The sequence below is a fragment of the Charadrius vociferus genome, unplaced genomic scaffold (assembly GCF_000708025.1).
Source record: "Charadrius vociferus isolate BGI_N301 unplaced genomic scaffold, ASM70802v2 scaffold179, whole genome shotgun sequence".
Lineage (NCBI taxonomy): Eukaryota > Metazoa > Chordata > Aves > Charadriiformes > Charadriidae > Charadrius > Charadrius vociferus.
Window position 1 is genome coordinate 2,503,932 of NW_009650072.1, and position 22,582 is coordinate 2,526,513.

At 46.0% G+C, this 22,582-nt stretch overlaps 2 protein-coding genes across 2 annotated transcripts in view; one reads left to right on the top strand and one right to left on the bottom strand.

Moving 5' to 3' along the window:
• The window catches only part of IGSF22 (immunoglobulin superfamily, member 22), a 20,474-nt gene extending 19,189 nt beyond the window's left edge, over window positions 1-1,285 (top strand). Inside the window, 1 exon segment of the mRNA XM_009892040.1 lies at window positions 1,182-1,285. Coding sequence (XP_009890342.1) covers window positions 1,182-1,285 — 104 coding nt within the window.
• A 4,278-nt stretch (window positions 1,286-5,563) lies between these two features.
• The window catches only part of TMEM86A (transmembrane protein 86A), a 28,270-nt gene continuing 11,251 nt past the window's right edge, over window positions 5,564-22,582 (bottom strand). Inside the window, exons 2-3 of the mRNA XM_009892041.1 lie at window positions 10,246-10,510; window positions 5,564-5,991 (exon numbers count right to left, since the gene is read on the bottom strand). Of these exons, the coding sequence (XP_009890343.1) occupies window positions 5,564-5,991; window positions 10,246-10,510 (693 nt within the window). The remainder of the gene's footprint in view (window positions 5,992-10,245; window positions 10,511-22,582) is intronic.

A 22,582-nucleotide genomic window follows, 5' to 3' on the forward strand; every position in this document is an offset into this window, starting at 1 on the left:
AACTGGCCACCTTTTATCATTTGTAGTCTATCTAGTTCTATATTTTTATTCTTTACAATAAGAGCAAAAATAAAATAACATTAAGAAAATTTCCTCCAAACTAACAAAACTAAAAACCATCAAACATTTTAAGGAAACCACAAAAATTTGCATTGTATTTGCTTCTGAGTTCATATTAAGATAAGATTTTACTGCAGCTGCTTCAAAATCATGGTCCATTTCACATTTGCACAGCTCACGTTCCTTGGTGTGTAATTCCTCGCCTTCATTTGTGTTTGTACAGCAGCTAGCGCTACCAGAACTAAGTAGTTTCTAGCTGTGGTCCAGATTTGAAATCAATGAACAGTGACATTTTTACACTAGTTGAAAACATGGTGATGGTTTAGAGCTGTATTTCTAGATCAACTTTTGTTCTGGGCCCTAGGACTGGTGGTACAAGCACTTCCATCGCTATAGAACCTGCTATTTCTTTCATTCAGGTGAAGAGGAAGTAATTCAAGACGTATGTGCCAACGTGTAATTGATTCTATCAATGCCTTCCCTCTCTGATGATTTTAAAGCCAGTAAAACTTATGATCACAGAAATTAAACATCCCTTTGCAAGTTGTCCCATGAAACCTAGCTGACTTTCTGCAGAGTGAAGGTTGAACAGAATGCCTTCATTTTCTGTTCCAGTCTTTTTAACAGACTGTGACAGCACTGTGTTCTGGCTGGATTAGATTTATTCTAGCGAACAGTCAGTCTGCAAAATTTGGATGCAAGGTTCACATCTAAGAATTTGGTTGAGGCTTTTAGAAGAACTAAAAACCATTTGTAAAACTGAAATTAGAGTTCAGACTTTTAAGCTAAACCCTCCTCAGAGTTCAAGTGCAGCTGAGCCCATCCTGTTAACCAGTATGAATATTTTGCATTTGCTTTCCATCTGATACAAATTGAAAAGGCAGTCACACATTCCATGCTTTAAGAGAAATCCTGCAGATCCACTAATGTAGGATAATACTTGGGACTTATATAGCACTTGACGTCTTCGAAGCGCTGTATGACCATTAATCCTCACAGCATCCCTGTGAGGTAGGTCAGCGCTAATATCCCCATCTTAGAAATGGGGTGAGGGCCTGGTCCCCTGCTGTTGTAACTTGGCATAGTACTGTCCCTCATACACTTGTGCCTTTTAACACCAGATGAGGACCTGGCCCCAGAAAATTTAAGTGACTTACCTGAGGCCACAAAAGTAGCAAGCATGGATAAAAGGCAGGAGAAGTACCCAGAAGGACTTCTGTCATGAGAAGTCAGCAACTTCCCATCCATTTCTAAGAAAACAGTTATGATGATGCCTCTGCTTAAAAGAGTCCCTGTCTGTATCCAAAAACCAAGCAAAGAGAAAGAGGTACCTGCCACTCAGCTTTACAGTTGCTGTTTGCTTTGATCTGCTTTTTCCAGAACAGCTCCCAAAATTACCATGATAGCAAGCTGAAAACATACAGGTGTTAGTGTCTAACTATGGGACCAGAAAACTCTGAAGAGCCACTACAAAATTCTGCAAAGTTTGTCCTACTTGTGTAAAAATATAGCAATTACTTCCACTGATTACCACACGAAACCTTCAGCAATCTACTTAAAAGCCATGTTAGAGTAATTCTTAAACCAGTCACTCTTACAGTTGCCTCAGTTATGGAGGAGTATGAAGCCAGGTATTAAGCACGAATACAATTTTCTTGGTAAAGATGTTAAAATCCCCTGTCTTTGTTCTTCTGAACCCGCCATTTCTACACCGCTTCACCCTGCTGACATCAGTGTGACTGGCACAGCCCAGAAGCATTACTAGCATTTAAAAAACAGTTGCAATTAGCATTGCTTCTTTGATTTCATTGGGAGTTCTGTGTGAGGAGGATGTACCTACAGAAAGAAATACAAGGCTGAAATAAATGTGCTACATCATTTATATGGCCAAATAAGGAGCCAAAGGATCTCCAAGAAGGTACTAACTACAGAAAGGAAAGAGAGCAAAAGTAATGGGACCATGTGTGTAACCTCAAGTGAACATAGATGGGAATTGCAGAGGGGTGTTTGAATACAGCAGTGTGAAAAGAAAGCCTCTGTACTTAGCAAGCAAAGGAGCTCATACTGCTGGGGCCAGGCACACTACACCGCTGGGGTGCTTCATTCCCTCTGTAATGTCCCTGGGCCAAAGACTGGGTTCTTCTCAAAAACTGTACCCCTGAAAAGGAGAAGAATGAATCAAACCTCGCAGTTTTATAGTGCAAAGAGACAATAAGAAGGTCCACAAAGCCAGTGCCACAGACAGTCATGTAATTCCCACTTCTTGTTTGCTCCCTTTCAAAGTGAAGATTGCCCTCGCTGGGGTTGAGGGAACAGTTTTAATCCCAGACTGTCAGTAACTGCTTTGTTTTTCTTAGAGTTTATGAAACTCAGAATCATGTCAAATCAGTGTCCACAGCAGCTGTTTTTTTCCCAGCAGGAAAGAGCCTCCAGGACAATGATCTCATTCAAGCAATGTGGATTAAAAGGAGGAATGCAGAGCAGAAGAGATATTTTGAAGATTGAGAGCCTTCGCTGAGCCAGCCAGGACTCTCCCTGATTTTGTATGCCGAGGGTTCTGCCTCACGTTCCTGAGAAGGCTGAAGCTGTTGCAGCACTGGGATGGAGCCAGCATGGCTGGCCAGGATGTGTTCCAGCCAGCCCGCTCCAGGTAAGGGGACAGCCAGGGAACAACAGCCCACTTGGGCTGCATGTGTTTCTGCTGTCCCAGCTACAGCCATCCAAAGACCTCTGCCACTAGAAACTGCACCTCTGATGGCTAGTGGAGAGGATACAGCAGGCCTCCTAATAACACTTAAAAGATCCTTTTCTGCAAATATCCAGTGGCTGGTCGTGGAGCAGGATAACAAAGCAAGCCATGATGAAAAAGCACACAGAAAAGCAACTCGGCCATCTTCAGGACATTGAAGACGCCTCATTTCTAGAAGGGAAGAAAGAAAAAATCAAAATTCTAACTTTTAAGTAAAGGTTACTTTATCACACATGCATTTTCCTCAAAGCGAAGCTCAGGGTGTGGGGGGCTCCTCTGAAGAACAGCCAACTAAGGACCAAGTGTGCCAGACTGACCCATGACAAGGAACTGTAAATCAGACTACAATGTGCTATTTGCTGACGTGCTGGGAGGATGGTGGGGTTCACCCCAAATGCTTAGATTTCCTCTTAGCTGGGTCAGTCTGCTGCAGGAAGAGATTTGCGAACAGTCAAGCTGAGTAACAGCAGGTGACATCCGCAGAGAGCTACACTGCAGCGTTCAAGCTGTGGCCAGGAGATAAGCAATGCTGATGAATGAAGATGTTTTATGGCTCTAAATTCCCTTAGCAGTTTACTCCAGACAGGCCCCAGTGTGGCAGTGAATGAATGCTGACAATATTACGCAACAGCATTAAAGGGAAGAGATTTTATGGGGCTGGGCTATTTACAATGCTTTCCCTCTCAATAATGCAGCTGACCTTTCTGATCTCTGTCTGAAAAGCAGCAGATGACTTCATGGGGTCAGGATGGTTAACCTAGATTTTCATAACACTGGCTGTATCACTTCGTCATGAGGACACAATGCCCATTGCACACTCAATCCCATCACACGAGGCTGGGGAGGAGCAGGAGACCCACTTAGCACCTCTCAACACCAAGGTAAAAGTTGGTACGGTTGCCTCAGCTGCCCCCTGGCCCTGCCGCACTCTTCACAAAGAGGAATTCCTTCTCTGCTGACTGTGCCAGGGACTTGGTGCCAGGCTTTCACATGGAATGGTCTGGGCATGCTAGGTATGGAGACCGTGGTGATTTTCAGCCCACAAGGCTGGTCTGGAGGGCTGCTCCTACTGTTCACTCTGCCCATGTGAGTGAGCACCTGCAAGGGGCTGTTGGGGTACGCATGGATTGGAGTCATGCAGTCCGTTTTGGTTGTCCCTGTTTGGCTGCAGGTTTGAAGAGGTGCAGTAACCCTCAGCAAGCTTCCTTTGCACACCTTAGTGTGCTCATGTCTTAAAACAAGCCATTGGAGCATCTCAGCCCATGGGAGTGGCCCTAGGATGGACAGAAGGAAGAAGCACATTAAGATAGTTTCAAACAGAAACAGAGCTTGCTGTTAGATAAGAGGAAAAAATATGCATATGATCACAAATGAACTTGGATAAAAATCAGGGCAACCTCTTCCTATATCTTTTTAAGAGAGTCTGAAGTCAGAAATCATCTTGCTTCAGCAGATTAGCAGACAAACCAACCACAGATTTTGGATCAGAATTAAACAGGCTTTCCCAGCCCTGATGGCTTTCACGTTCTCACTGCATCCATGTGAGTTCAAGAAGGACGCAGCAGGCACTTCGAACACACAGGATGGTGCTTTTCAGGAAGCTCTGCTGAAAAGGGGCTTTCCAAAAACCAGTGGTGCAAAGCAGATCGTTTACCACCAGCTGGCAAAATACAACAACAATCTACATCCAAAATCAGGGCCTTGACGATGGGAAATGCTCACACGAAGATTCAAGAGCTACTGCAAACAGCAGTACTGTAATGCTTAATAAGTATATGGAGTATTATTTGTTAGGATACTGAGGAAGAAAGGCATATAATTTAGATTCCTGTCCGCTGTACTAAGGGCAATTAGGATATACATTAGTAAGACACATGCTCAAAGTCTGCTGTAAAAATCAAAGTTCTTCACGTGTCCATTACATCTCAGCTGTCACTGGTGGCTGCAGACACCGTGTAACTGCACATGCATGGTGGGGGAGAACGCACTGGCCTGGCTACCTAGATGTCCCTGAAATCCCACCAAACTCCTAGTTCTGCCACACAGCAACGCTGACAGGCACCTACACACCTGCCCTGGAGCAGGGATCAGCCACAATCAAAGCACACAGCACTGCATGTCAGTGCACCTATTGCTCTGTGCTCTCTGCTTGGTGTTTTGCTTTCATTCTGGTTCTGCTGGGGGCTGCCCCACATGCTATCACTGACTCCAAAGTTCAGCCCTCATCTAGATTTGCTGTTTTTACTTTACCTCCAGGCTTCCTTTCAGCAGAGGCAATAGCTCCAGTTTGCGTACTGAATTTGTAATGCACAAAAAGAGACAAACATTGGTTAAATTAATTTTTACCGATGACTTTAGCAGAGACCTGTGCTTGTCTGCCTGCTATTTAAAGCAAGTCTTCTAGCACAGTGCATGGCCAAACTGCCTTTCAATCAGCCCTCCTCTTCCCAGACATTCAGCATCAGTTTCAAGACTAACAAGTAAAATGCAGTAGTACAGCACTTCCAAGGAGGAAAAGTTGAATGAGTAGCTACTGCAGGGACAGTCTAAGCTTTCTGATGTGGACTCCACAGTGAAGTAAGCTGTATTCAGAGAAAGCCATTGAAAAAAAAAAAAGCCCCAAAGGTAATGCTTCAAAGAAGCAAAATCAACATCACCAATGTGCCTAGAGAAATGGAGATCTCTCTCAGGGGTGAATGCAGCTACAGCACCTGAGATATAACCCACATTGTTCACAGACTATTGGCACTCCACCTAGCTCCTCTTTCTGAAGTCCTCTTCATCTCTGCTCTCTACAGCTGACAGTGCAATAAGCATTTGGGCTGCATAGTAAGTAGCCATGATGATGAAGCGCGAGTAGGGCACAGGAAAGCAGAACTTGTTCAGTGCAATGGTCAGATCCGACACCATAAACAGCATCGCTCCGATGCAGGCCGAGAGCTTGGTCCATGTCCAGAGGTCATTGCACAGCTGCACACCAGCAACCGCTCGCCAGCCCATGAAGCCAATCAAGGCGATGTAGACAGCTACCAGGTAGGTGAATGGGCCTGAGAGGTAGGAGTACAGGAAGGCATAACAGGAACTGGAAACAAGGCCCATCAACAAGCCAGCTTTGAGGTCCAAAGGCTTCATGCCGAAGGCTGAAGAGTACAGGATGTGTGTGATGGCGAACATCAGCAGACCTGGAAAGAGGCATTGACATAGTAAGTGTGACCTTTCATCAGTAACTGGCAGTTGGTAGCAGGAGAAAACATGTGGGTTTTAAATATACCGCAACAAGCACAGGCTTAGATGTCCTTGCAGTGTTACAACCCTTAATACTTTTCAGTGGGAACCATACTGATCACTTGGGACCATTTTAATATAAAAATCTGTGCATAGGAGATCAGCTTTAGCACCAAGCTCCTGTCCTAAGAAAAAGCCCCAGCACATCTACAACTGCAGCCAAGTACAACTCTGTTGTGATGCAAGCCTTTTTGCTGAGAGGCCAGGTGAACTAAGCTGCTGCAGAAGGAACAAAGCTTGTTTTTCAGGTGGTTCCTCCTCACTTGTTTTGGACGGAAGGGTGGGGGCAAGGCAGACCTAAGATCATCCCCTCTAACTATCCAAAGTGTTTTGCTCATAGATCACGTGTGGAACAGGAAGGCTGGAATCAGAGCAGTGTAGGAACAAAATGCGAAAAAAGATACTGATCCCTCCAAACCCAGACACAAAGCCTGAGCGCATTTAGCCAGGAACCCAGAGGCACTCAGGGACTAAATCTGGCTTCTACTCCATCCTCTGCCCATAGCTAGGAGAAACCTAAGCTGGAAAGAAGCAGCTGGCATATTTTTTCAGGGGCTGCAACCAATGTGATCTGCCAACAATTTTATGGCTATTTGCAAGATTCAGATGAACCTTAGCTGGAATCAATCAGTGAAAATAAAATGCTGGCTTCCCTTTGAAGTGCAACACCCCTGAGAAATGCCAGATGTGGGTGTTGGAAGGTACTGCCCATATGTTATTCACTTGCCACTAATCCATTTGACAAAAAATGTCACAATGTGTTGGTACAGCTGCTGACTACTAGTTGTTGTGCCAATTGTAGATAATTGGCCCCAAAACTGAGTCCGGCTCCTCTGGTCCTCTGGTTCCCAGATCCACGCATGGTACAGCTGCGGGCTGTCCCACTTTATCCTGGCAGGGTTATTAGAGGAGCTGGAATTTTTCGTGCAGCTCTAAAGCATGAAATGGAGAAAAGGATCTGGGAAGCTGAGTCCTCCAGCGGGACACTTGTTTACATTTAAAGGATGATGCTGTGGTGTAAAGGGCAGTCACTAAAACCTGCTGCTGGCAGACATTTCTTCATCCTAATACTCTTATGTTGAGGCAGCTCAAGGAAGGGGAACTGTCTCCCTGCCCTTGAGGAGGAGCAGATCGGACATCCACTGAAAGCTCAGCCATGGTGGGATGAGAGAGGAACCCACAGGAAGGATGGGGCTAGTGGGGATCTGGTCTGCAAGGTGAGGCTGGAGAAAATCGACAGTGTGAAGGGGAAGAAAGAGACGTGCAAAGAAAGGCAAAGAGAAGTTGATGTTTCACAGAGCTATTAGACATCATGGGCACAGCACTGAGGAAACTGAGGAGGGATTTAGGACAAGAGCTGTTCATAGTGTTGTAGTGCAGGAAAGGTTAGAGCCCTGGGGGTGGTAAGGAGAAGAAGGTTACTTCACGCTAGCAGTGAAGACTGATTTTTCCTTCAATGGCATTATACAGAGAGTTCTGGGATGGGGAATTGAAGAATGTGTTGTCCTACATGCAGGTAGCTGGAAACAAGGAGGAGGAGAGGAGGACAGGATGTGGCAGCCAAGCAGAATTCCAGAAAGGCAGGAGGAGTTTTGTGACACATGGTGAGGCTGGTCACAAACAAGACAGTCAGCTCCCAGGTTTGCTCATTCAATGCCCGCAAATCAAGTCAGGGACTGGGGAAACCTGTGACGGCTGCACAGGAAGGGGGTTGCATTTCTCTTGCATTTCTCAGCCTTTGGCTCAGCCCTCCCAACCACATCAGGCAGATGAGCCCTTGTCTTCTCTGTCCACTTCCTTCCCCCTCCCTGCCCCTGGAGTTTCCCCTCAGGCTGGCAATAAGTCCTTTTTGTTAGTCCCTGTCTTCTTCACCAAATGCATTAATTGTTTCTAAGTATCTGTTATCAAAGGAGGTGGATGTTCACAGTGTAAAGTATCTTCTACATGCAGTAAAACACTAGTCAGAAAATAGCGTGTTATCAGTGGACCAAAACAGCAAAAATGAAAAAAAAGTCAAGTGTTCTAGCAGTAGTTCCCAGGCTCTTACTTCCCTATAAAGTAACGAACAAATGTCCTGTTATAAACTCATTGTCTCAAAAGCTATTCAAATCAGCTTAGTTCCCAACCCTTTTTTTTTTTCCAGCCTGAAAGCTGTAGAAATTGAACAGAAAGTACATTTTTATCTATTATTTCCTCTGACTCTCCTGAGATTCCAAATTCCTACAAATGATGATGTCAAAAGGTTGAATATTGTCAGTTGTCAACAACAGCAGCCTGCTGAGTTTTAAACAGGAGAAAATACGTTTTGCAGGAGAGGTGAAGGATGAAGTGGGGTGGTGCGCTTTATTTGCTAACAGCTGAAACGCAAATATTAACACTTCGCTATGGAAGATGGTAGCTCGGATCAGCACGGACTGAGGCAGGCAGAGACAGCCAGGATGAAAGCTGAGATTTTCAATGCTCCAAGAAAGTTTTTCTTCTCCTTAAGAAGAAAAATGTGTCTAAACCCACAAAGCAACACTTCTCAGTTGTGAAAGTAGGGTCAAAACTCCAACTTATTTGCAGATTAAAACACATTAACCAGATACAGAGTTGCTGTGACTGGTTGACCTTCCTCTAGCACTAAATTGGAGAGGGAACTCGGAGGTATCCCAGCTACATGGGAATGGAGAAGCTCAGAACAGTCCATGTACAAGAACAGTCATGGTGAGAATCAGGCCTTGAATGTTTTCCAAGCCACAGCTCAAGGAGCAGCTCCAGGAGGCCAAACAGAAGTACAAGCAGTGGGGCTGAGAGGACCTGCACTGAGCTGGGTACCCCTGTTAGGAGGAGGCCCATCGGTGGGAATGCCAACGCTCAGCACTGAGGGGATGGCAACTCAAAAGAAGGCCGGAGCTCCTCAGCAACATGTCCAAGGTTCAGCCAAACAGGTCCAATCCTCAGGCCCTAATCTAAACCCCACCAAAATCAGTAAAAATTTTTACATGAACTTTTAATGAGATTGCAATAAGCCCTTGGGAAGCAGGATTAAAACCAGATTCAGAGTATTTGGCCTTTCATATCTGGCATTGCACACACTTCCCTCTCAGAAAGAAAGAGCTTGTGGGAATCCCAGAATAAAACTAAATACTGACCTCATGAGAGGGCGGGGTGGGAAATAAGCCTTTGACTTTCAGAGCTGACAACAGCACAAGTCAGAAAAGTTCCCTTATCACATTTTGCAGTGGGACAGTCTCAGCAGCCAGTTAATGGTGGGTGTTAAGTGAGATCCTTCTGCTGTTTAAATTAACTTCAGAAACCCCACCAGACAGTTTAGTGAAGGACTCAGCTGCTGCTGATTTCTTGTGACAGTCCAAGGCCAGGGCAAGTGTTGCTGCAGGCAGGTTCAATGTGGCTTTAAATGATTAATTTAAATCATTATGTTCTAGTCTACAAACTCACAAAATAAAACAAGCTTGTTTTGCTCTGAGAGATGGGGATCTGTCTGTAGAGAAGACAGGCCATTGTGGTAAGGTTTGTCCTTGATTGCCCATAATTCACATCTTGCAAAACAGACACGTCTTGTACAACAGGTTGCATGATTCATACTGATGAACCTGCAATTAGGATAAGATTTCTTATGCTTTGGTTTCTAGCATCCACTTAAACACCTCCCCCAGGCTACAGGCTTGTCTATCAAAACATAGGGGTCCTCTCCACATGTTCTCCACTGAGGACCTTTGCACCATGTGTCCTATTTCTGATCCTTGTAGCAAAGGGCTGACAGATCTCCCTGCAGAGAGATAGGAGGAAGATACTTCCTGTAGCTTCATGGGAGCTGCTGAGTGCCATGAGCATTTCCTTCTCTTTCCCAGGGATTCTGCCCATGCCACCTTCCCAGCTCCAACCAGCTGCGATGCTGTGACCATGTGCCAGGAAGCCAAACCTGCCCCAACCTCTCTAACATCAAGAGAAGCTCAAGAAAAAGACTCATCCATGGTGTGACTCCTCTAACCATGATGGATTTTAGTCAAGGGATGAGTGCTTCGCACTGCCTGGGGGCTTAAGCTGTACATGAATAAACAAAACATGTGGCCCAGCAACTCATTACTACAAAAAGAGGGTAACAGCTGGATGCTGTGACACCCCTTTAGGACTGACACTGCACTCACCGTGAATGAAGTAGCCCTGCTCCTGCCAGATGAGAAAGGCATCTCCCACTGCCGAGAATATGAGTCCCGCTAGGATGCGGCTGGCGCTCCGGTGTGACACTAAGAAGTTAATTCCATGAGCCAGAAGGAAAACCCACAGGCAGAAGATGGGCAGACATTTGATGAGGGCACTGAACCAGGAGGGACTCGAAGTTGGCAGCCAGAGGACAAAATAGACACAAGTGGCTTTAAAGAAGGGCACCAGTTTGGGGCCTTCACTCTTCACCTAAAAGAAACAAACATTAAAAAAAAGAGAAATTAGTAGGATGATCAGAAGCATCAGTGGAATAAACTGCATAACAGCACTGCCTCCTTCCTTTTGAAGGAAGCTGCTCTTTAATTAATACTGTCAGCTAGCAGAATTTCTACCCTAAGAAAGGCTGGTTGAACTTGACCATGATCCTTAGCCTAGACCTTTGTGACCCTCTTGCTGGAAACACTTCTTGGCTGGCAGGAGGGGTTTGGGTGGTAGAGATGGAGAAAGTTTTAGATACCTTTTCTCTTTATTTGCTCTACTGAAAACATTTAGGCCATTAGTCAAACTCCTCTGGTGGTCCTTGCTACTTATCTTGTGTTTAGACTAACCCCTTTTATACACCTCGTTTCCTGTAGCTGTGAAAATACTGCACTCCCCGTGGATATCCCAGCAGCAAACAAGCCAACAGAAGTGCAAATCTTCCCTCCTATTTTGGTGAATCTACTTGCTTAGCCAGTTGCAGATCACCCTGAGGATACAACCTCTCTTCTAACTCATTCCCTCTCCTGCCCGGTAGCCTCATGCCTGCAGCTTGCTGTTGGGATCACTACATGACTTCAAAACCCATCACATTGACCTCCCAGGTGAGGATGTCACTTCCTCGGCTGACTAATATCAACATCAATCACGTGTTGCTTTGTTCTACCATTACACTAATAATATACTGCCCATATTGCAGCAAATGTTTTGACTCAGGGCTTTACTGTGTAAATCCAGACACAAAAATGCAGCATGAGCACTAGGCTACTCATAACAAAGCCACAGCAGAGGCAGGGCACAGAGCTATAGACTCCACAAGCTGGGTTTGCTCTTAATACACGCTTGGCTGAGACCACTCTGGACAGTGACAAGATACATATTGTGTTCACCTGCCCTCCTGTGACACTTCTGCATTTCCATGCAGGTGGGGAAAACCCCACATGAGAAACAAAGCTATGATTTTCTCCTGGAGTACAGCTGAAGGTCAAAACAAGCAACAAAGGAAGAGACTGTGATTGCCTCGCGTGTCTGCCTGAGCTATGTCCTGGCGTCTTTTAGGAGGCCTGTTTCCTCCTGAAGCTAAGGCAGTGCGACTTCCAGAGCTCCCCTGCAAGCAAGGATTCACTCCCAATCTTATTTCTTTGGTCAAGCAAGATGTAGTTGCTTGGTAACAGACTTCCCACTACTCATGGCCAAAGCACACAGAGCCCTTATGCAGAGGAGGATACAGGGGAAAACTTAGAGGCATCAGAGCTGGAGTTCACACTGCAAAGTCCATCAAAATGTGAACATCCACGTATGACACTCTGGGGTTGCTTATCTCGCGCAAGGAGTCCATGCTCCAAAGACCTGCAAAAGAAACATTGGTCGTCTTTTCCAAATCACTGGCCCTATTTCTGCTTCCTGCATCACGGGACATTGCCATGATACAAAACCAGTGTCTGTCTTCCTTTGATGCAATGATGTGCCTTGGTGCAGATACCTAGAACGGCTGAAGACTGCACAGCAAATGTCTTCTCAATTAATAAAGCCTAAACTCATCAAAATTCAGGAGCTCTTACAGACACAAGCAAAGGGAGTCAGGTGAAGCTGGAAGACAGAGACAGAGGCAATGGAGGGCATCTTCACATGCAGTATCTAAAAAGGGAATGCAATCTCTGAAGCAGCAAGACCATAAATAAAGGGCATTCCAAGAAGACAGTGCTTTCAAATTTGTTCTCACATCTGATGGAAATTTCCCCAGCATATCAGCAGTTTCTTAGTAGTAAGGTATTTCATTATTCCTGTATACATTATTCATAGGCTATTGCCAACACAATTTTTAAACACTTCATTAAACAACCAGGGTACACAATTCACTCACAAAAGGACATCAGCAAGCTGTTAACTTTCTTGTATTACATGGGGAGCCCATCGCAAGTCCTCTACTTAGGTTGTCTAAATTAATCACCATTTACCACTTCTTGTTTATATTCCTTTGGAGAATTCTGGCAGCAAATAGCAAATGAACTTGAAATAAAGTCATAAAAGCCCACATAGTCTCACAGCACTGGGGGTGCCTGGAAACTATCAAGTAGGTCCTTCAGTCCCAGCACCTTGCCCTTCTGAAGTGACACATCAGTCTCAGACTATCCAAAGCCACTGCCCAGCTCCAGCTCTGCCTCCTGCCTTTCTGATTCTTTTTTATTAAAAATATAGTTGATCATATTCGTCCTCTTACAGTTGCAGGCAAGAGATGACAGTGCTTCTGGAAGGGTTTTCTCCTCTTCCCCACCAGTTGTGGAGGATCCCCACCACGCCATAATGAGCCTGAGATCTTCAGCATGGAGAACTAACAACCTCCAGAGCTACAAAGTGCAAAAGAATTTGCAGCATCAACAGTGCTCCTGTTCCCTGTAACAGTCTCAGCTAAGGTAGGTAGTTTTGTACCTCTGAAGACAAAAGCTCATGCTGAAAGATATAGTTCAAGTTCAGCCTTGTTTGCAACACTGAGGCGCTGTTAGAAGCATACAGAAGAGTATCTGGGTTAATAAACACAGGAAGTTTTATTTAATACCACAAAGAAAAACACCTGCTAGGAGCAGTTACCATTACAGTCACAGCTTGCCCTCCCCTGTGTGCATGCATGATGAGACAGGTTTTAATTACACTTGTCATTCTCCCCAGGAATCTTGCCATATGAAATATAAGACAGGCACTTTTGCAAAAAGATTATGTTTGCTTGGTAAACTTAAAATTACCATTTCTTACTATTTCAGTCTGGATTTTCCAAGACCAGCCATCATTATTTTAAAATAATGGTTTGTATTATTTCCATCCTAATAATAATTAAGGAATTTTTCAGGCATAAGGGGTCAGATTCCAGTCTCAGGTACTCACCCATAACCCTGGAATTTACAGTGTTATGGAGCCCTCGTATAAGAATAACCTCGTCTATCTAGAAGAGCTATAGGCTTCTCATCATTAATGCTTTATTCCTTTACACTTTTTCTACAAGTACACTTCAAATGAATTATTTCCAAACATGCCCTTGCCCATTACTGAATGCTGCAGCTCAGTGGAGCCCCTGTTATGTCTCTGACCAAAATGAGTGCCCCATGAGGGACACCACTTGCTAAGACAGAGGTACCTGTGCAGCTGAGGGCTGGGCAGTACATCCTGCTGGGATGGTGTGGCACTGGAAATACTTGGGACAAGTCTCCCAAGAAAAAATGAGGCAACCAGAGGCTGAGGCTGGGGGATTGCCCTCTGTTTGGACATGTGGCTGGGGCTTGGGAAGAGGTGATGGGGCAACTTGCCACCTGGAGGACAAGTCAAGGCTGGTATTGGGAAATCGTGTACCAACACAAGTGGAGGCTGTGGCTCAAGGAAAGCCAAGCATATAATCCATGACTGGACTTGCCTGTACCTCAGGGAAGGGAACATTATTTCTTGGCTGCATGGATAAATTTCATCAAACCACTCATCTCCTTTGCACCTGTGTCTCAGAGACGGAATGTGAGATGGTGCTGTGCCATGGCGTTGGAAAAGGAAGCACTTGATGCAGGTGACAAGATCTTTTTTGCTAATGTATATGATTGTCATGGCTTTAAGCTGGGTTTTGCTATTTTGTTACAAATTCTATTGCATATTTCTTCCCACTTCTTTTCTTCTTCCACTGCTATTTTACTCTGTGCTGAAATGCAGTACAGAAAACATCTTGAATACAATGACAAGGCAGTATTTCCAAGTTTTGAGTTTCTAAACTGAGCATAATTTAGGGCATTTTCTCAACTGCTATGGCTACTAAGTTACTTAGAGTCTTTACAAATTAGTTTAAATTGCTGTAAAGCCACCATCTCCATATTTGTGGAATTACAGTGAAAGTATCATTTGTTGAATTATCTATATCCAACCAAACCAAATGAAACCCTCCAAGACTTAGGCAGACTAGGAGGAAGTCGTGGCCTGGCTCTTGCCAAGAGATTTTGGACCAGATAATCTCCAGAGGTCCTTCTGACCTCAGCCATTCTGTGATCTTCAAACAGAACATGGTATTGGCACATGCAGTGCTCTGGAGGCTCAGGGCTTGGATATCTACCTCCCTGCTAGGGATTCACAGGTTTACAGTATCCCTTCTCGTTTTCTTTGTTCTCGTTCTGCTCCAGTTTGAAATATTGCTGGCTTCCTTGTTGTTGTCGTTCAATAGTGAACAGATGACACTATCACACAAGTATTCCAGCCACGCTGTGATTTGGTATTGGTGTAAGACGTCTTGAGAGGTTAAGCTAGCCAGTGAAGAAACACAGTTACAGGAGAAGTAGCAGACCGGAAGAAGTAACTCTGGGTAATAAGGACTGACAAAAAGTTCCCAGTGTGCAAAATACAAGTTGTAGCACACAAAGATGACCAAAAGCTTCATACAACAGTTCTTAAGCTATATCCACAAGTTATCAGTTACCCCCCCAAGAGTGCAGAGGTCCCTGCGGGATGATCTCTTCTTGCACCTTCCTGCTATGCAGCACTAGGAAATGCTCATGATTCATGTCTGTATAAATCATTATTCACTATGGGGTATGGCCTAGGGAACATCTCTGCTGCTCTTCAGCAGCACAGACGGCCTGTTCTGACTGCTGCAGGCACAGAACCGAGCCAAAAAATTTACAGTTAGCTCCTCTACCCCAGAATAAGCTGCATCCACAGAGGATTGGCTACATTTGTAAGACAATGTTCTGATTTTCTTTAACATTTTGGAGTCAGTTGTCTGTATCTACATCATGAGTGGGATGAAGAAAATCCAGCTGCTACAGGAAGGAAGACATGTTGCTCCTGAGGTACAGAAGAATGTCAGAAGCTTGTTGCTTTGAAATGCTAACGTTGGACAAAGTTCACTGTTCCTAAGCCTTGCACTGGTCCCAGGAAACAACGTGGAGCATCAAATAATGCTCTTCTCTCTGCAAGACCCCTAAATCAGCCTGCAAAGAAAATGAGTATACAGCCTCTTCCAGACACCAGCTGTGTGCCAACCTGCTGTGGGGATATGGTGCACGCCCGTGGGGCTGTAAAATGCTGCTTTCCAGGAAAAGTGTTTTAAAAGTAATACCCCAGCTATTCCATTGAGCAACACTTCAGCATGCCTGTGCACACTGGCCAAAAAAAGCTGGGCCGTTGTCCTCCACCCATCCCTCCCAGCAGCCTTAGCTGGCTGAGTACCATTTTGTGTATCCATGGCTGAGCTGTTTCTCCTGGCTTTTGGCATCCCGCACCGTGGATCTCGCCTTGATTCTGCCCTACTGTGACAACAGCCCTTACCCCGAGTTGTGCGCCAATAAATATTTATGTGGCTTTGTTGCCATGTATTATGCTGCCACTGCAAGCCCATGGCTCGTGTTTCTCATTTGCCAGAACATGTGGCTCTATGCAAGGCACCGACAAACCTCTGTGCAGTCCAAGTCACAGAGGGAGGGCTGCTTCAGCTTGAGGATGGACCACAGTTAGGACAAAGTATATGTGTCTGCAACAGGCTCTCATCTATGGAGCAATGGGGAACCAACACAATTACCCATCAGGCTGAGCCTACAGAAGACCCATCTTTGTGCTTAACCAAAATGAGTAGACCATAAGGAGAAGCCCACGTGTACACAGATCCGAGCCAGAGGCAGCCGATTTTCTGCTGAATACAATGACCCATCAGCTTCTGCCGAACCAAGGAGGAACACAGCAGTGGTGGGAACTTCCTGGCCATGTACCCCCGTGAGCTGGCTGCAAAGCTGCCATCCTCTTGGACTTGCTTGCACGTTCTCACCTTTGCCGAGATGGTGCAACATCAAGCCTTCTGAATGTGCACACACTGAAATTGATATAAAAGAGGGATTTTTTTTAGGCAGGGGGGCAGATGTGTGTGTAATAGGGAGGATTCAGCTGTTTGGTACCCAAAGTGACCTCTTACATCTTCCATGTCCTTGGTGGGCACAGGTGCCATCGCAACAACCAGCCCTGGCGTGGGCCCTTGCCTGGGCACAGAGCAAAGGCCCCAGCGGCCACTCTGTCTGCTCAGCTCTGCATCCTTCCTGGGCGGCTTGCAGAGGTGAGAGAGGAGGAGACAGATGAGATGTAATGGGGCCAGCCAGTCGACGCTTTTCCCTCCATAAGGTTGCTGAAATATTAGGGCTGGCTGGGACAGTCCTAACTGGTACACTCTGGTGAGTGTAGGTGAGTGCAAAGCTCTTCACCTCCAACTCTGCTCTCCTGCAGGAGCAAACATGCTCCTGGGGGAGAACCAATTGCCTTCTGTCAAGGAAGGCACTGGCTCATACATGCCCCAAGTTGTTCCTCAATAAAATTCTGAGAAAAAGTTCTTGTTTATGGAGGGTGGTGAAGAGTTACTGAACCAGCCAATCAACCTGCCTGAAATACTGTGTTGGTGCAACATATTTGTGCAATTAATAAGAGGGTTTATGTTTGTGTTGGAGGTGCCACGGGCCAGGCATCCAAGGCAGATGGCTCCTGAACAGGCTCCACGTGCTGCAGGAAATTCAAGGTGATAGATAAACGCTCCTCCCCTCAAGTGGAGACAAGACTGTAGAGACTACATCTAAAATGGGCTTGTATAATAGCTAATAAATCACCTGGAAGATGGTACATGATTTGCCTTTGGGAGAATGTGTGTGCTGATAATCCTCTGTCTCCATCATGCTTATACCATGCAGTGAGTTCCACCAGGCCTTGTGGTGCTTTATTGCAGCTACTGGCACTCCCCAGCACAACTCAGGGCCTCCACTTCTCCAGCGAGGGTAACACAGTGAAACTCAGCTCATGCTTGGCTGTTCAGCCAGACCTGTTTGCAAGTGGTCAAAAAATCATGGGTTTGTCTGACAGGAGAGCCTCCATCATTCAGTGCAAGCCAGAAGTAACATAGCTCAGCCTGAATGCTTCCGACCTGCAAAAGGACCATGTAAAATAGGGCTGGTTTGTTCACTTCTCTCATCCCTCCCTCTACCCCAGCAGCCTAGGTACTCTCTTCCTCTCTCCAATTAAGCAAAGTAAGCTCCATCTGCACTTCACAGCTTTGCTCCACAATGGACTAACACAGAGTTCAGAGCTAGAAATACTTGACTTCTTTTTCTTAAGACCAAGCTATGGGTATTTGCCAGAAAAATACAATTAAAAATTTGGCACAGGCCCTCACAGTCCTTGGGTGGTGAACTCAGATATATTGCTGCACAAGTTCTTGGCATCAGAAAAAATTGCCCTTTGGTGGAGGCGAGGGGGAGCAGGCAGTGGGTGAGGATTAATCAAATTGGCATCTGACAAGGGCCGCTGTGCAGGGCTGGGCTGCTTCACACACAGCGGCACGCAGAAACGAGAACCGCAACAAAAAGTTCAATTTCCAAGCCAAAATTCTGCCCGACTTGCAGTCACATTCAACCTAATCTCTGGATTAAGCAGGGGGGTGTGTGAAAACTTATCAGCACCAAGGTTAAAATCTTCCAGATGAGCGTCTTCCGCCCAGATGCAGAAAGAAGGGAGGAAATTTAGAGCGGCAGCTTCCCCGCAGCCTCCTGGCAACAGGGCACGTGCCGCCTGGCAGCAGGGCAATGTTTGCCTGCACCAGCCTCTCCCAGGGAAAACCACAGCTCAAGTCCCTGCAGCGCGGCAGCACGACTGGGCACAGGGGGGGCACAGCACGGCCACCCAGCTGAGCGGCAGCAGGCAAGCGTCGAGAACAGGACGTTTTGTGTGGAGCCAGCTGGGGAGCACGTGAGCAAGGCTCATCGTGACGTGGGAGTGCCAGCAATACGAGATTGCAGACACGGCTGTTGCAAAGGTCTCTTTCCTGATGTTTGCTCTGCGAGTGTGATTTCTCAACCACAGACTGCTGTCTGTCCCGAGCCGTAGCCACTGCTCAAGAGAAGTCCGTGCTGCCAAGTGCTTTGTTAGCCATGCTGTGATCTATCACCAAAACCCCCTACCGTCTGTTGTACGGGGTAAGTTTCTGGAGGGGACTTTCTAGGACAGGTTTTAGGACAAACTGCACTGAACATACAATGTATGAAGGTCATTGAAATAAATGGCCTGAGAAGGTAAAAGTGATAGGCATTAGGCAAGCTTTGTGGCCTTCTCCAGAGGACAGCAAAATAGCTACAACCATTAATTCTTGTGCAGTGGTCAGGGAGGGAGACGAGCAGTAACAGACAAAGGTGGCAGGCAGCCTTCACTTCTGCCCCTTCCCAAGTTAAGGCAGGAGGACCCAAACTGCCACTCACGTAGAAGTTGCAAAGCCCACAGCAAAGCTGCAATACAAATGCAACAGCAGTCCTGTCTTGTCTTGTTGTTTAATGAAGAAATTAAAAAACACTGGGTGCTGAGAGTCACACTGACCATGCTCACGGAGCTGCTGACGAGGACAGTTTGGCTCAGCAGCCAGTGTGACCTGGGAGCTCTTGAACATTGCAGCTCTCTGCTGCTATACCCACAAGTTAAAAAATGTATCTGCAAACACCTGGCATGTAAAATAGTGTGGGGGAAAGCCACAAATAGGAAACTGAAATCTCGCCTTCAACAGATTCCTGTAGGAGGCCTTAGAAATGTGAAGGAATGGTCCCATAACAGCCTAAAAAGTAGAGGTGGGTAGTTCTGGAGCCAAGGAAATAATGCCCACCGCATCAGGGCACTGCTTGTGCCACGCATTGCATCAGAAGCCCACTCCTGCTCCTTGCCTTTTTAACCACAATATTGCCCAAAGCTATCTTGAGACACTGGACCACGGTGCTCCTTCCAGCAATCAAGGAAGTTATAGCATCCATAAAGGTATCTCCTGTGCTGAATAGAAGAAATCAGGTTAGCTTGGCTAACTGTGGTCAACAAGCTGTGCAACAGCATGTCCAGGACCTGCCTCCGCTATGCAGGACCTATTGTTATCAGCAGGGAACCCTGATACCAGGCAAAGTGGGATACTGCTACAGCAGCCAATACTTTAGGAAGTCAGTCAGGTATGTGCCCTTGGCTTTCTTGGACCTCAGGGAAGCCTTCAAGATGGCAAAACCTTTCTTTAGCAGATGTTAACTCATAAAAATCAAATTAGAGACACTTTTCACTCTGAACTGAAGACTCTGCTTTGTTGTTTTGCTAGGGTTTGTTTGAGTTGAGTTGGGTTGGCTTTGGTTTTTTCCATTACCGAGCATCATCTGTCCTGTCTACTGGACTAGCACAGGACCACAGCAGGGCTTTTTTAAAAAACATTTTTTACCCTGCAGTGGTAATAATTGACTCTACATATGTAGCAATCCTATAGCTGTCAGCAGTTTTGGAGATTGCCTTCTGAATGCAGTTGCCAATGTACCATTGCCAATGACCAACAATGTTAAACCAGTCAAGAATTCAAATGTCTCTGCAGGGCCGAAGGAGCTTTCAGGGTAGTCCACTGGCTGTCAAAAATGAAAGAAAAAAAAAAAACAGCATTTGCCTGCCAGCATCTTATCTCAGAGCAAAGATTGCTTTTCCCTCCTGGCATTCCAGATCTTCCTTTTTGTGTACCAGAAAGCAAACCTCTCCAAACATTTCCTTTGCTGTAACACTCACAAAAGAACCTCTTACAGATGTTTAAAAACCTGTACCAAAATGGATCTGTCTTTTCACTTTGCTCATCAGAGCTGCAGTGCTGCCACTGCAAGGGAATGCACCCTTCCTCAGTGAGCGAGGTCAGGTGGGGCTTTGTCCCCTAGCGCTGCTCATCACCTCAGGGAGATGCTGTGAAGCCACAGGGAGCTTAAGGAGCAAACCAGCACTCTGGGATGCACAGTCTGTGGCTGTCCCAGGCAATTCCTCTCAGCATGGGAAGGGGCAGTTATTTGGCTTGTCAGATTAAAATCCAGATAAAAAATTTCTACTGCTTATGGAAAAGTCTCCGCAACCCATCCTGGAGATAGTTTCCAGGCTACAAGCACACGTTCTCAGGAGACTTGTCATTATTTATATCACACACTTCTGTGAAAGGGAATGCAGATTTCTGTCACCCAGGAAAAAGCAGTGTTAGGTTTTATGTTGCTCTAAGCATTACCTTGGAGGGGCAGGGTAAGCCCAGTGTGCTGGCTGTGGGGCACGGGACCACAGCAGAAAGCAGCACCAGCACAGCAAGGTTCGTTGCTGCAGACAAATGCCACACACTGATATCTGCCCCACAAGCTGTGTGGTAAGACTGTGGCCTCTCTCCAGTCTCTCTGAGATGGGTGCAGACCCAAAATAAAATCCCCCAGGGAGAACTGAGTTCTTTCCTTGTAAGCACCAAGGGCAGGCTAAGCCCCTACGCAGTGAGGGATCTGCACAGAGAGTAATTTGTCCCCAGAGCTCAAATCTGCCTTTTGCCTTCAATCTCCCATTTCCAGCCTTATTTGCACCCCACAACCCACTATAACATGTATGTACTTGTTGAAGGGCACCAGCCACCCTGTCACTCAACCACAGCAGGGGGGATGCATGGAAGATTGGGCGCTCAGGGAAAATGGGCACTTGGCAAAGCTCTACCCTGCCACATGCTGCTTTGACAGAAGGGATTGGTATTTGGAAGGAAACAGAGGCCTTCCATCCAAAAGCAACTTCTTCAGCAGAGAAGACCTCATGTTACCTACAATCTATGGGCCAATGCAGGTCTAAATGAAGCGCGTTGCAGGCGTTGGTGCTGTCACAGCCCCTTACGATAACAGCTAAAGAGCAGAGACAGCAGGTGGCACATGCCAGGCTGTACTAGCCCTACCAGCCATTCCCAAAGATGTGCCAAGGGTGAAACTGCCTCCAGCACCCAAAAGGCACTTTTGCGGCTCACCTTTCTGGCCGCACACCAGATTTGTATACACCTGGCAGGTCAGGTTTTTGCAAAAGCAACAGGAACGGAGAACAGAAAGAGGAGGGGAAGGCAGCTTCCAGCGGCTGGGAAAGCTGGCAGCTCTACGCAAGAGACTTTCACTGTACAAATCCCCTCAAGGGGCTGCAATAAGATCACCAAAATCTGGCACAAGCAAGCAAGGCAGTGCTGGGAAACCCAGAAGGAACAGCTCAGCTTGTCTTGTGCCTAATGGAAAGCTGAATGAAATCCTCTACCTGCATATCATGTCGTGCAGGCCAAAAGCTTGTGGAACACTGATGTTAAAGAAAATTAAAAGAGAAAATAGCAATGTACCCTCAATAAATATGTGTATTGAGAGAGGTGCCGCTCTGGTACCTTATAAAAAAGCAGCAGCCGTCCTCATGTTATGATGGGACCAATATGCTTCAAGAGACAGGAGGAGGTAAGGTCAAAGTATGACAGTGGAGTCATAAATTTTATTTCCAATATCTGTTCTTGTGCCAAGATGTTGTGACCTGGGCAAGTCAGTATCAGACACAAATTACATGAAGACAAATAGGACTTTACCAGCCAATCTCAACAGATGTGGGGTGGGCAGGTGCAAACATTAACCTGTGCAAACACTAACCCATGCACTCCCAGGATTTACACTAATATATCAAGGGTTTCACTTGCAAAACCCCTGCTGTAAATCGGGCTGCATATACAAATGCAGACCAGGATCACAAATGAGCGTGCAGTTGGTTATTAGGGTTATGCCCTTTACATTGAGGGTGCAAGTCCACAGATGCATGGGACATTAGCCAAGTGGAAACTTCACAAACATCAATTAAGTGATAAACTCGTCATCACAGTCCTTTTATATCAAGGTTGCGGGGAAAAGCCATGCAACTTGCTCAGTTTCTCTTGCAATGGAGCATAAGTCAGCACTGCTATCCAAGCACCCTAGCTGGCTCTGATTTATGCCATAACAAAACAAAAAGACACAAGCAGATAGGGATACAGCAGCCAAGCTATGGTCATAGGCTCTCAGCCAGCACAAGCCTGGTTCTGCTGAAGCCATGGGAGACAAAAATGATTCATATAAGGCTGAGGATCTGCCCCATGTGTCTAGTATGTGCTGAAAAAGGTGCAGCTCACTTAACTTCAAATTTACCCTCAATCTCAAGCAACAATTCAGAGGCTACTTGCCACTAGCAGAAACGCACTCATTTTGATACATAATTGGAAATCTAATGCCT